The sequence below is a fragment of the Oryzias latipes genome, chromosome 14 (genome assembly GCF_053564925.1).
Source record: "Oryzias latipes strain Hd-rR chromosome 14, Olatipes_Hd-rR_3.1".
Lineage (NCBI taxonomy): Eukaryota > Metazoa > Chordata > Actinopteri > Beloniformes > Adrianichthyidae > Oryzias > Oryzias latipes.
Genome location: NC_136250.1, coordinates 11947180 through 11959222, shown reverse-complemented (window position 1 = coordinate 11959222; position 12043 = coordinate 11947180). Strand labels below are relative to the sequence as shown.

The 12043-nt window shown below is 37.9% G+C and overlaps 1 protein-coding gene and 1 long non-coding RNA gene across 2 annotated transcripts; one reads left to right on the top strand and one right to left on the bottom strand.

Annotated features, from left to right (window-relative positions):
* Positions 1-419: 419 nt before the first annotated feature.
* map3k7cl (map3k7 C-terminal like) lies at positions 420-11495 on the bottom strand. Its single transcript, XM_004076214.5, has 5 exons — positions 11174-11495; positions 8417-8498; positions 5875-5933; positions 4693-4808; positions 420-1186 (listed from the first exon to the last, which is right to left on the bottom strand). The coding sequence occupies exons 2-5, from the start codon at positions 8490-8492 to the stop codon at positions 1006-1008; spliced, it is 432 nt and encodes a 143-aa protein (XP_004076262.1). The 5' UTR covers positions 8493-8498; positions 11174-11495; the 3' UTR covers positions 420-1005.
* Positions 2438-3305, top strand: LOC110016373 (uncharacterized). The gene is made up of 3 exons (XR_013647607.1): positions 2438-2576; positions 2990-3085; positions 3183-3305. It is a non-coding gene; the product is annotated as an uncharacterized LOC110016373 (long non-coding RNA).
* Positions 11496-12043: the final 548 nt, after the last annotated feature.

Here is a 12043-nt window from a genome sequence, read left to right as displayed (position 1 = left end):
GCTAGCAAATCATTAAAGGAACTTGGTGCAAAAAACATATCATGGGTGTCTGCAAGCAAAAACATGGAGGAATTGTCCAAAAAGCAGAGAAAGACTGCACTCAAAAGCTCAGATTAACATTTTGATATTTTATCAATTGGATGTGTTGAGAAAACACACATATATATACCAATACGACACTGTACGAGTCTCTAGCTGACTAAAGCTTCACTTCACTAAAATGCAGCTGCCACAATCACATGATATGAAAGAAGAAGGAAGTCAGCCACAGGCAAACTGACCAATCAGGTCAGTGTTTTATGATTCCAAAATGAACTAATCTCGTCATTAACAAAAGAAAAAAAACATAACTTCCTTTTTCTTTGTAATATAGTTAACAACGGCATCAACAGAGAGAAATGAAACTAAGGAACTGATGCTGGTGTAAATAAAATGCTTTTATTTTAAGATTTCCAACAGAAAAGCAACTGTTTTTTTTTAATTCCTCTTCTTTAGATTCATACTACCACTCAAAAAATATACATCTTGTTCAGTGCTGTATTTTTGGGCATATATATTGAAATAAGCAACCAAATGTTTTTTTTACTCATCTTTTTGACTGGAAAGAGGTTTAGATCAGAACATTTGGACCACATCTCCCCACCTCTGGTTTCACAAGAGTTTCCACAAAACCTGAAACAGATTTAAGAACTGACAACTTTTTGTTAACTTGCGTAACTGCTGGTCCTTATTCTGGAAGACCGAATGCTGTACATCCAAAACAGTACCTAGTTGCACTGTGTCAACAGGTGGTAGAACAATCATAACAACCGAAAACTGATGATAAGTGTACGTCTGTGGTTTGAACAAGTGACTCAGACTCAAATAAAAGCCAGCTTCAGTGTTTCTGTGTAATTAGCTGATTCATACATTGTGTAAAGCGGGTTTTAGTGGAACTTTTATTTCTGGTTGCAGGCCTGATGTCAGCCGGATGTTTGGTGGTCTCAGGTGCTGTGCGGTCAGAGGTCACGAGGGGTCTTGCCTCATACGACCGGTAAGGCATAGCCTCTCCAGCTGTTGAGTGCACTCTTTATGGACAGTCACCAAGGTGTGGTTCTCCTCTGTGAGACGCCGAAACTCCTCTTCCAAACGTGCAATCTCGACGGCCACCTTCTCATCCTCCACTAGCTCCGCCAACAGCTTTTGTCTACAAGAACAAGCAAAGGGAAAAAAAAAGGATTTGAAGGGATTTAAGGAGGCCCGGGTCTGGTTCTCCCTGTGCTAGTCTCCAGCCCAGATAGAATACAGGGTTCTGTCAGAAAGGACATCCGGCGTTGAATTCTCTGCCAAACCATTTGTATGAATCAATGAAAGCTGCTTCACTGTGGCGACCCCTGAAGGGATATGCTAAAAGGTGTACAACAACAACAACATTTGCATTTATTCCAGAGAAAAACCCATTCAGCTATCTGTGAAAACATCCAGTGCGATTTAACTACTTGAGTGATTCCAATTGTGTGAGTCAGATATGACATGATCATCATTCCACCCATAGGTCTGGGGCTCCAAACAAGACTTGATGGGGTGGGGTTTTCCTGATCACGAGAACAGTGAGAAATCAGCCTAAAACACAGCAGGAGTTGGTTGATGATGTCAAAGCAGCTGGAACCACAGTCACCAAGAAAACCACAGTAATACTTTGCACCGCAATGATTTAACATCTTGTAAAGTCCCCCTGCTAAAGAAGGCACATGTGCAGGCCTGCCTCAACTTTGCAAATGAACACCTTCATGAGTTAAAGAGTGATTGGGAGAAGGAGCTATGGTCAGATCAGACCTACATGGAGCTCTTTGGCTTCAACTCAACCCGCCGTGTTTAGAGGAAGAGAAATGCTGATGGTGTTCAATTATGTTGCAAGAACACCAACCCCCACGGTCAAGCACGGAAGTGAAAACATCATGCCTGGGGGGGGGGGGTTGCATAATGCTACTTCACCGTGTGGATGGGAGGATGGGCAGAGCCATGTACCATCAAGTCCTGAGTAAGAACCTCCTTCCCTCCTTAAGCCAGGAGGCTTAAAACGTGTTGTGGGTTGGTCTTCCAACAGGATAATGACCCAAATTAAACAGCCAAGGCAACCAAGGAATGACTGAAGAAGGAGCATATCAAGGTCATGGAGCGGCCCGGGCAGTCTCCGGACTTCAATCCTATAGAAACTATATAGAGAGAGCTACAGCTCAGAGTTTCCAAGCAACAGCAACCAAATCACTCTTCTTTGCAACTGATTTAGAAATCTTGCAGAGAAGAGTGGACCAGAATTCCTCCTTAAAAGTGCAGAAAACTGGACATCAACCACAAGAACAGTCTGTCCTCTGTTCTGCTAATAAGTGTTTTGCCACAAAGTAAGTAAGTCTTTCTGGCAAGAGGGTTCAAGTACTTATTTCCTTCACTGTACGAGTGTCTAGCTGTTCTGTTTCTGATCCATGAAATGAAAGCAAAACAACCATGAGTGCAACACGAAATTACTCATCATAAGAAAGACTTTCCAGGATTTAAATCAAATATGTGAGCTAATGAAGACCTGAGGGAATTGCAATGTGAGTAGAAAACACAATAATTACAATTTGATTTGTCAAAGTGTGACATGTCATCAGATTATAAAGTGTCTGATTATCTACCCTTATTTTGTGTGCACTTAGTCTTAGTTACATTGACAAAATGCACTATCTGATGTTGTCAATCATCTAGGGTTTAGTTTATCTATGTTTCAGACTCAAAAGGGACCACATGTATTCTTTATTTTGACCTGCTAAACAAAACTTTCAGACCTTTTTTGTTTTTCTACCACTGCTGCCTTTATTTACAACTATCAGTTGGCAGACAAGGCTTAAAATATCCTGTTCCTCTTCCTTGTTTAACTCTCATTTGCATGCATGTGAATGAACAAAGTGGTTTGTGTCAGCGAGTGCATGACAAAAAGCAACCGTGAACTTCGGAAAATCCCTTTCAGTATGTTTAGGTGGAGTTGCCATGGTCACACTTGCAACACTTCATTGAAATATGGGAAGGAACATACCTAAAGCAATGTTTTTCTGTTACCAAAAAGGTAAAAAAAAAATATCAGCTTTATTTAATATAATCATTTCAAAAACAGCTTTTTAAATGTAAGTGAATGTTTTTTTCTTGTTACTGCTGTGTTTTAGTTTTATTAACAGGTTCTGGTTAGAGACTTCCGCGTATCTCACCCTGACTCATCAGACTCCTATCTGGACTCAAGGCCACGCTCATGCCAACACTCTGTCTGCTGTTTTCTATTTAGAACCCGTAGGGTGTTGTGGCTTGTTCGTGTGTGTCTGAGTGAGAGTGCGGGCGTGTGGGTGTTTGCGTTGTGTGTGTAGGAGTAACAGCAAGAGCCTTGAAAATCCAACTGCTAATACTACCCACAGCTGCTTGGGACACCGGGGAGAGTGTGTGTGCCTTGGTGTGTTACAGATAACACAACCTTTTGTACAATTACATCCAGTTAGTCATAATTATTAAAAGATTGGCAGCAAAAATATTTGAAAACAAGATCCAGATTGAAGCGGTGAAAAGCAGTTTACATTTCTTAGACATTTGATCTTTTTTTTTAGTTTAAAACAAATTAAAATGAAACAACATTGTAAAACTATATCATTTCTATGAGTACTATTAACAACTTCACTCAGAATATCATGTGCTTCATGCTTTTTCCAGATAAGTGGTTGGGTGTGCCACCTGGTGGACATAATGAGTTCCTCTTATAAGCCTGTATATGAAAGTTTTTTCACACATACTGTAATTTAAAGTGGTATTCCATTCTAAATTGCAAAATGTATTTTAAATTGCATGATTAAATTTTTAATTCAATTGTCAATTGAGAATTTAATAACCCTTTGAATTATGGCTGGGGGGAAAAAAAACTTCCATTAAAGTTACTTGGCAGCTAGCATTTTTGCAGCTAGCAGGTGTGTTCATAACATTTGACTGTGTGTGTGGACAGGCTCCGCCCTTTTTTTTTTTTTTTTTTTTTTTTTTTTTTTTACTACATTTGAACCTTACCATAATGATTAACAACCAGTAAACGTGTTGCTTTATGCTGCTTCATGGTCTTACCCCCCTTCCCCTCCTATTATCACCCTCCTACCCCCCCCTCTCTCTAACGTCCCTCTCTCTTCTTCCCCTCTTTCCTTTTCCGTCCGGTCCAACACCAAAGATTTTTCAGACATGATTGAAATTAATAAAGTTTGGCCTCAATTACAAAGGGGTTTATTCAGACATACCTTTGGTTTGTCTGAAGATTAATAACCCCTCTTGTTAAAGTAAAATATGTCCAACACAAGAGGCCCTCAGCTCTCATCTGTCTGCCCAGCTGTTGGACAGGACAAATTAAAAAAAAAAAAAAAAAAAGTTACTTGGCAATTTAAAACGCAACTAATTTTGCTTTTATTCAAAATAAAAAAACGTTTGTATTTAAATTTTTCATATTGACATTTAAATTGAAAAATGCATTTTCAAATTACATAATTAAATAGAAAATTATTTGGCTATTTACAAAATTACTTGAGATTAAGGGGTTAAAAATAAACTTCTATATCTCTAGGAATCTATTTTGAACAATAATTTTTTTGCAATTTTGCTATGAATTTGTACATTTTTACATGGTGTAGGGCAGTGTGGTAGTCAGTTTCTCACTTGCGCTCCTCAAGCACAGCGATCTCATGTTTGACCTGGTGAAACTCCCTCGCCATCCTGCAGTGTTCCTTATACACCTGGACACTCTCCCTCAGAGTCGCACATGGTGGCACTGGCTGCAACATGTTAGCAGAACAGGGTCAAAAGCATGTTGTTGTTTTTTATACTAGCACCAGTGGTTTTTGTAAAATACTAGAATGCATTTGGAAAATTCTGCTGTTTTCAGAATAAAAGCAAAAGCTGTGAAGATGTTTTCTGTTTTAACTTAAGCCATTAGGAGTTACAAGGAAAGAACATTTGTGATACAGGATTTTAGTTAGTGCTAGCTAAATGAACCAAATCCAATTAGGGGCAATTAAAGATTGACACTAAATAATTCACTGTACAATTTAAAAAAAATATTTTCAAAGCAATTCTAATACAGTGTTATAAGATTAACTGAATTTTTACCTTAAATATTTGTAAATTGTAGTTTAACTTGGAATTGCTACAATTTTCTGAATTCTCAGTTTAAAATTGTGATCTATTGGTTGAATGTCATATCTTCTCCCTTCGACTAAAAATAAGATTCACAAGTGTTCAAAATATAGTATTTTAAATGATCTGTTCTAACATTTGATGTAGATTAATTAAATCAGTAATTACAAAAAGTCAATTTATCAAAAAGAGATTTGCAGTTTATTTTCTATTGTTTATTTTATGTTTAAAGGAAAAATAAATGCATTCATTTCAAGAATTTAAAAGAAAAGCATGTTATTATAATTAGATTTAAGAGCAATAAAAATAAATGTGGGTACGGTTGGGGAGAATTGCCCAAAAGAAAAAACTATGATGTGGATGTTTTCTGCCTTTTTTTAAGGACAAACCTAGATGCTATAAGCTTAATCCAAACATTTACTTGTTAAAGTGCCTCATTTTGCAACTGAAAGCTTTTTTTTTTTTTACAAATATCTTATTGTTTCTTGTAATTAATTTAAAACTTCATAAATACAATTTTATAGTTAAAGTGCATTGTATGAGACAGTTTTTACAATAAAAAAAAATGTTAACAGACCGACAATGAGAGATTATTATAAAAAATATGAAATTGTTTTGACTCTATTCTCTTTCTTTTTGTTTTAAAAATTTCTCGTAGACTTTTTCCTTTACTGCTTTTTTAGAAAATACAAACAATGTTTTTACCTGTAAGCGCTGTTCAAGATCAGGAAAGGTCTGGGAAGGATCCTCCACATCTTTAACACCTAAAATACAAAATTACATTGTTTTATTAGTTAAGTTCAGTTGTGAAATCTTAGACTAGATTAAGTTTCTAAATAAATAAAAAACAGTATAAAGTAAGAAAGTACAGTTAAAGCACTTTTTAATTTTTTCTTATTTTTTATTTTTAACCCCAGAATTTTACAACACAAATGTTAAAGCTGTTGGAGAAGAAGAAAAGCCTAAAGATTAATACACTGTAAACAAGCTGCTTTTAAGGAGAAATATCCTAAAAGACATCCAAACAATCAGCAGCAGACTACTACCCAATATTGACAATCTAAAATCTCACATGTGGAAGTTAAAATTCATGACCTGGACTATTTTAGATTGTTAAAGGATAAAAAGGCAACATTCCAACAAGATATATTGATTGTGCGGTAATAAAGCATTTGTGCAAGAATTACATGCATGAAACAGTAATTTGGAGACCATGTTGTGTTTGTTAATTATTATAAAAATTACTATAAAACAAACAGTAATATTCACAGTCAGACAAAGATTACTGTTTGGAAAAAAACTGAGGTACCAAGAAATAACTGTATTATGTTTTTCACCTTTCAAAAACATTATTGAATGAATAAACACATAGCTAAAAAAGTTTTGAAGATTACTTGTTACAAACTGTCCTTTATTATTATTATTATTTGTTCTAAACATAGAAAAACAATGTCTTACCTCCATTGTCATAACTCGTACTGAAAGGCAGCTATTCCTCAGTTTAGGTTTTTGTATTTACTCGCTCATTTTCAGAGTTTGGTGACCATTTATTAAGAAAAAACCCTGATTTATTACTTTTAATGTATGCGTCTCAAAATAGACACTGAAAATGGAGTCTGCACTACCACAAACGTGGCACCTGTCAATTTAATCTCAATCTTAATCTTAATCTCTATCTTCATCACTCAGCAATCCAAACCCAACCCAAAAGAGGACCTACATTTTTAAAAGGTGGGTCATCTGGCAGCTCTGCAGTCTTTGATGTGTCACCCATTACACTAAGGTAATATTAAGTCTGATTTACGACAAAATGACAGCACAACAACATCCAAATCAAATTGCTTTCCTGAAAGTACATCAATGGTCTAAAATAAAGCAAACAAACAAAAAAACTACAAACTGTGCTCAGAGAACGTCACAAGACAGCAACCCAGTGCCATACAGTTTTTCTGAAGCACAGTAATGAGCTGTCAAGTTTGAAGATAAGAGCACAAAGGGTCAAACCCTGTATCAGGCAGAGTGGCTGCCAGGACAGCCAAGAAGAACAAAACAGAAGGATTCAGACAGACAGGTGGCCAGATAGAATCCGGACGGGTTGTCTTCCGGTTCTCAGCTCTTCAAAGTTGTGGAACATGTGGAGAACTCCTATGTGATTGAAGCAGCTCTGCACTTTTGTTCTTCTTTGTTAGTTATTTAAAGCAGAGCGTCTTCTGTCTAGACTGCAGTGGTGTCAAACTCCAGGCCTTTTTCTGGTTTTCCAGAAATCCTGCCTTGTCTGCTGCTGATTACCTGGATCAGGTGTGTTTAGCCAGGAAGGAGCTTCAGCGGCAGGTTGATTGGAAAACATGTAAGACACTGGCCCTCGAGGCCTGGATTCTGACACCCCTGATCTAGAGGGACCCTTGTTAGGAGCTGAGGGCAATTCAAGCAAAAGCCACAAAGCCACTTGAAAACGATCAATCATGAGGTTTTCAAATAGACCGCTAGCGCATTGAGAGGGCTGCTTCTGCAGCAGCCCTTCATATTATCTCCTGAGGGAAAGACAAGGAGGATCAGAGATGGGTGGAGAAGAACTGGAAGTGTTAACTGCTTATAAATATAGGCCAGTGTTCTAAAAGCTGAAGAGTGAATCAGGCAGCCAAACACTGTCAGTATTAGAGGAGAAACCTGACTCTATTGCAAAGCTGCAGCTGCTGTCCCAGTGCCTGACCCTGCTGTAGTAAAACATCCTGACAGGCAGCACCTATACTCTCAGAGGTATGTGAGTCAACAGTCAGAATGTGGCAGTTGTGGAACAGTTACAACACCTGAAGACATTTAACATTTTGCTTTATTCTTGTTTTTTTGGTTGGTTTTTTTCTTGGATGATGAAGTTTGGATTTGGTGAGACAAGTGCACAGCTGTGCATATGCATGTGTTTGCTTTTTACCATGTTGTGATCCCACAGAAATAGCGAGAGCACCTGTTTCCACAGACAGAAGAGCAATCATAGTTGAAGTGAGTGGGAGCAGTGGGGGGTTGTCACACAGGCCAGATTGTAGCTGTTTTGGTTGGAAGAATGTCACACACATGTCCCGCACATACTGGAAGCGCACTGAGAGCGGGCTTTATCTGGTGTTAAATGATCAGATGAGTAATAGGATGGACCAAACTCAAAATAAGTTCTTAGCGTCACTTTTAGATCATTGCAGGAGCACAGGTGTGTGCGCGTGTGTGGTATGTACTGTATGTGTGTAACTGCGGATACCTGATGCATCATCAAGGCTGAAGGCGATTCTAACTTCAGATTTATCGGGAGACACTCTTCTGGTTGAGGTTATCATTTATTCCTTCATGAGGCAACATGAACAAAAAACAAAGCTGTTAACATATTCCAACATTTAATATTCATATACATATATAATCTAATATTTTAGCTGTATATGCAAGCAATGTTGCTTCCTGCTTTTCACTCTGCAAACTTTTGCAATCAAATCTGCAAATCTGATTAAAAATTTAAAACCTTAATTTTAGACAATTAAGATATTTTACCAGGTTTTAAGTTGTCTCTACACCTTTTCAGAAATGAGGAATTTATGCTAAAATGAGTTAGCCTTTGCTCCATTCTCTTGACAATACAAAATTTTGATGTTAGACTCAAAAAACCTCAAATTTCTCAGTAATTTTTGGTTCAATTTTCAGAATGGTATTGTAACCCTTGTGCTATCCTAGGCACTTTAACATTGGGAGTTGGGTCATCTAGACCCACTAGACAGTGCTCTGAACCTTTTTTCTTCAATGATTTGTGATCTTCACTGGTGTCCATGGATTACATGAAATCTTTCCACCTTTATCCACCTTTGTCATGGTAGGAATAACACGTGAATGTAAGGGTGGGGTCATCTAAGACAGTGTTTTTCAACCAGTGTGCCGCGGCACACTAGTGTGCCGTGGGAGATGGTCAAGTGTGCCGTGGAAAATTGCCCTCATTAACTGATCTAAAAACATTTCCCATCTCCAGGATTTCAGCTCTCTGTTCATCCAAACAGGCCCTGATAAAACACTGAGGAGTTAGGAATATAAAAGATCGTAAAATACTTTTTCTTTGGGTTTATTTTATTTTATTAAAGACATTTTGATAAGAATGACCGTACCGCGATTCAGCTGCAGCTCCGGCTGTATTTGGGAAAAGTCCCGTCCCTTTGACTGTCTCCACCAATCATTCTTGAGGGGCTTAATCACGTCATCAGTCTGACCAATCAGAAGTGGTTAAAGTCTTCACTTCCATGTCCCGATTTAGCTCGTAAAGTCGCTCAGTTCTAACAAAAATACCAGCTAAAGCTCGTCTTTTGCGCTGCAGCTTTCCACAGAATCCGGTATCAGACTGTGGAACAAGTGAACAAAACAATGAAGCTCCGAAAACCGATCTCCGGCCGTTTTATGCACTACATCTCCCATGATGCATTGGGTTGTGAGAGTGACAGGGCACAAGGAGATCTGTCGTTAGACGTCTTGAAACCAACGAACACACATCAAACTATTTTTAAATCTTCTAACTTAACTTTTATTGCATGTTTAGAAAAAAACAGCTGCAGTTTCCAGCTTTTTCTGCAACAATTATCTCAAAAATGCATGTGAGATTGTGGAGGGGCTGTAGATCAATACAGACTATGAGTTTATCCTTCTTTTTTTTAATTTTTGGATGCTGGTGTGCCGCGGGATTTTTTTTAAGGTTAAAGTGTGCCGTGGCTCAGAAAAGGTTGAAAAACACTGATCTAAGATATCACAAGGGATTCAGTTCAATGACTGTTTATGAGTTAGACTGGTATTCATTGTCAATATCTTTTGGAAACAAAAATTTAAATTTATGCTCTAAGAATGGATCTTATGAGGATTTATTAAGATCATCCAACTTGTATTAAGATTGTGTTGTTGTTTTTTTATTTGAGTGATTTCCACTTATTACACTAGTTTTTTGACACTGTCATCAAATGGAACTACAATTAGGTACATAGAAATGAAAAAAAAAAATACAAACCAGTTGCTCAGAACTGGCAAAAAACAAATTACTGGATTGGATGAAAAAAATGTTTATTTGATTCTAACTGTAGCTTTTTTAGCTTTTCATTTTATTTTTGGAATTCTTGTGTGGAACTCCATGTTATAGATTTTGGTATCTTATAATAAGATTTCTTGATAAAACAAATTACGTGCTGCATATTTAATTTTACTACTTTTTAGTGATTTTCTTCATAAGATTAGTATTTATTTCCTATTTTTAGGCTACACCTTTTGCATTTTAACCCTTGTCCTATCTTATGACCCCACCCTTACATTGACGTGTTCTCCCTACCATGACACAGGTGGATAAAGGTGGAAAGATTTCATGTAATCCATGGACACCAGTGAAGATCACAAATCATTAAAAAAAAAGGTTCAGCGCACTGTCTAGTGGGTCTAGATGACCCAACTCCCAATGTTAAAGTGCCTAGGATAGCACAAGGGTTAAAAGAAAAAGTTATTTTTTCCTTGAGTGTGTTTTAATGTGATGTTTATCCAGCCGTGTAACTTTTACACAGAGACTACATGCTGAACTCAGCAGGTGTTTGGTTTGAATGAAAGCATCAGACTCTCTGATAAAGCATGTGATGAAACCACCCGTTTGGAGTCTTATAAATACACGCACTGCAGTCACCAGTTTCATCATGCACCGAAAGCTGCAGTGGGATTAAATAATTAGAGAGCTTTGACAGACTGGTTTTGAGGCCTGGGCTTTGCATGCTCTCCTTTACTCAAGGTACAAGCTTTTTATATCAGGGCATTTGCCTGATTTAACCCTTAAAAGACTCTCCTACCACTACCTCAATGACCTTGTGCACTTGAGCTGTTAATTGTAAGCTCATGAGGTGCAATAAAACGCTAATACTTTTCAGGAAATCAAAAGCAATTTACAAAAATATAATATTATAATAAAAAGCCATACTAGCATGTAGAGAACTGTCAAAAGCCAATAGGTCACAGTTACCTGAAGCAGCACCAACTGGAACTGGAGACAGAATTTTCCGTATAGTAAGGATTCACTTCCCGCAAAAAAGCTTTTGCCTTCAGACCTGGCTGATTCCCGTCAGAGCTCGGTTGACATCTCTAAAACAGTGTGGTCAGAGCCAGCAGAGATGGAGTTGACCTGCCAGCTTCTTGTCTTTTAGATGATGTAGTTAATTTTTAATTCACTGAAGGAAAAAAAAATCTACATTTAAATCAAGTCGTTTGGAGACATCCACTTCACTGGTAATGAAAAACCCCTGCAGCTCAGGTTTGCGGGGGCTCGCATGCACGGTTCCACAGACTGCAGCCACGCGTCGAGGAGTAACATAGAGGCTGGCTGGCAGAAGAGGAATGCCGTCTGCTGGCCCCCTGTGGTAGTCCGGGGCCAATTAAACATCTCAGATGACATGACTTTAGCCCGCAAAAATGCCCATAGCTCCAACACTGTTTTGAGTGACATGGCGTGGATGGTCATTGGCTTTGCAATAGCTGTGCAATGATGCAGCAGCTCAGAAAGAGCTTTGCATGTTTGCTCTGGGGAAGGAAAAGTGAGACCTTTTTGACCCTTTATGCAAAAAAAGCACAACCTTTTTAATGCCTCATTGCATGTGGGTGAGACGTATGTGGAAGCCCGTGGAGGTAACATGGAAACAATGCCAGAGGATTTAAGGGATGTATCCTGCTTTCAGGCCCTTTGTGTATTGTGCTGCAAAGACCAGCATATATTCATAGAAAAATCTTGACTATATGTTAGGATTTGCATATTGTTGATGTTCTAAACACTACAAAACAGGTATAGTAGTCTCGGATTTCTCTGTAAAACTGTACAATCCTGCTTATTAATAAATAT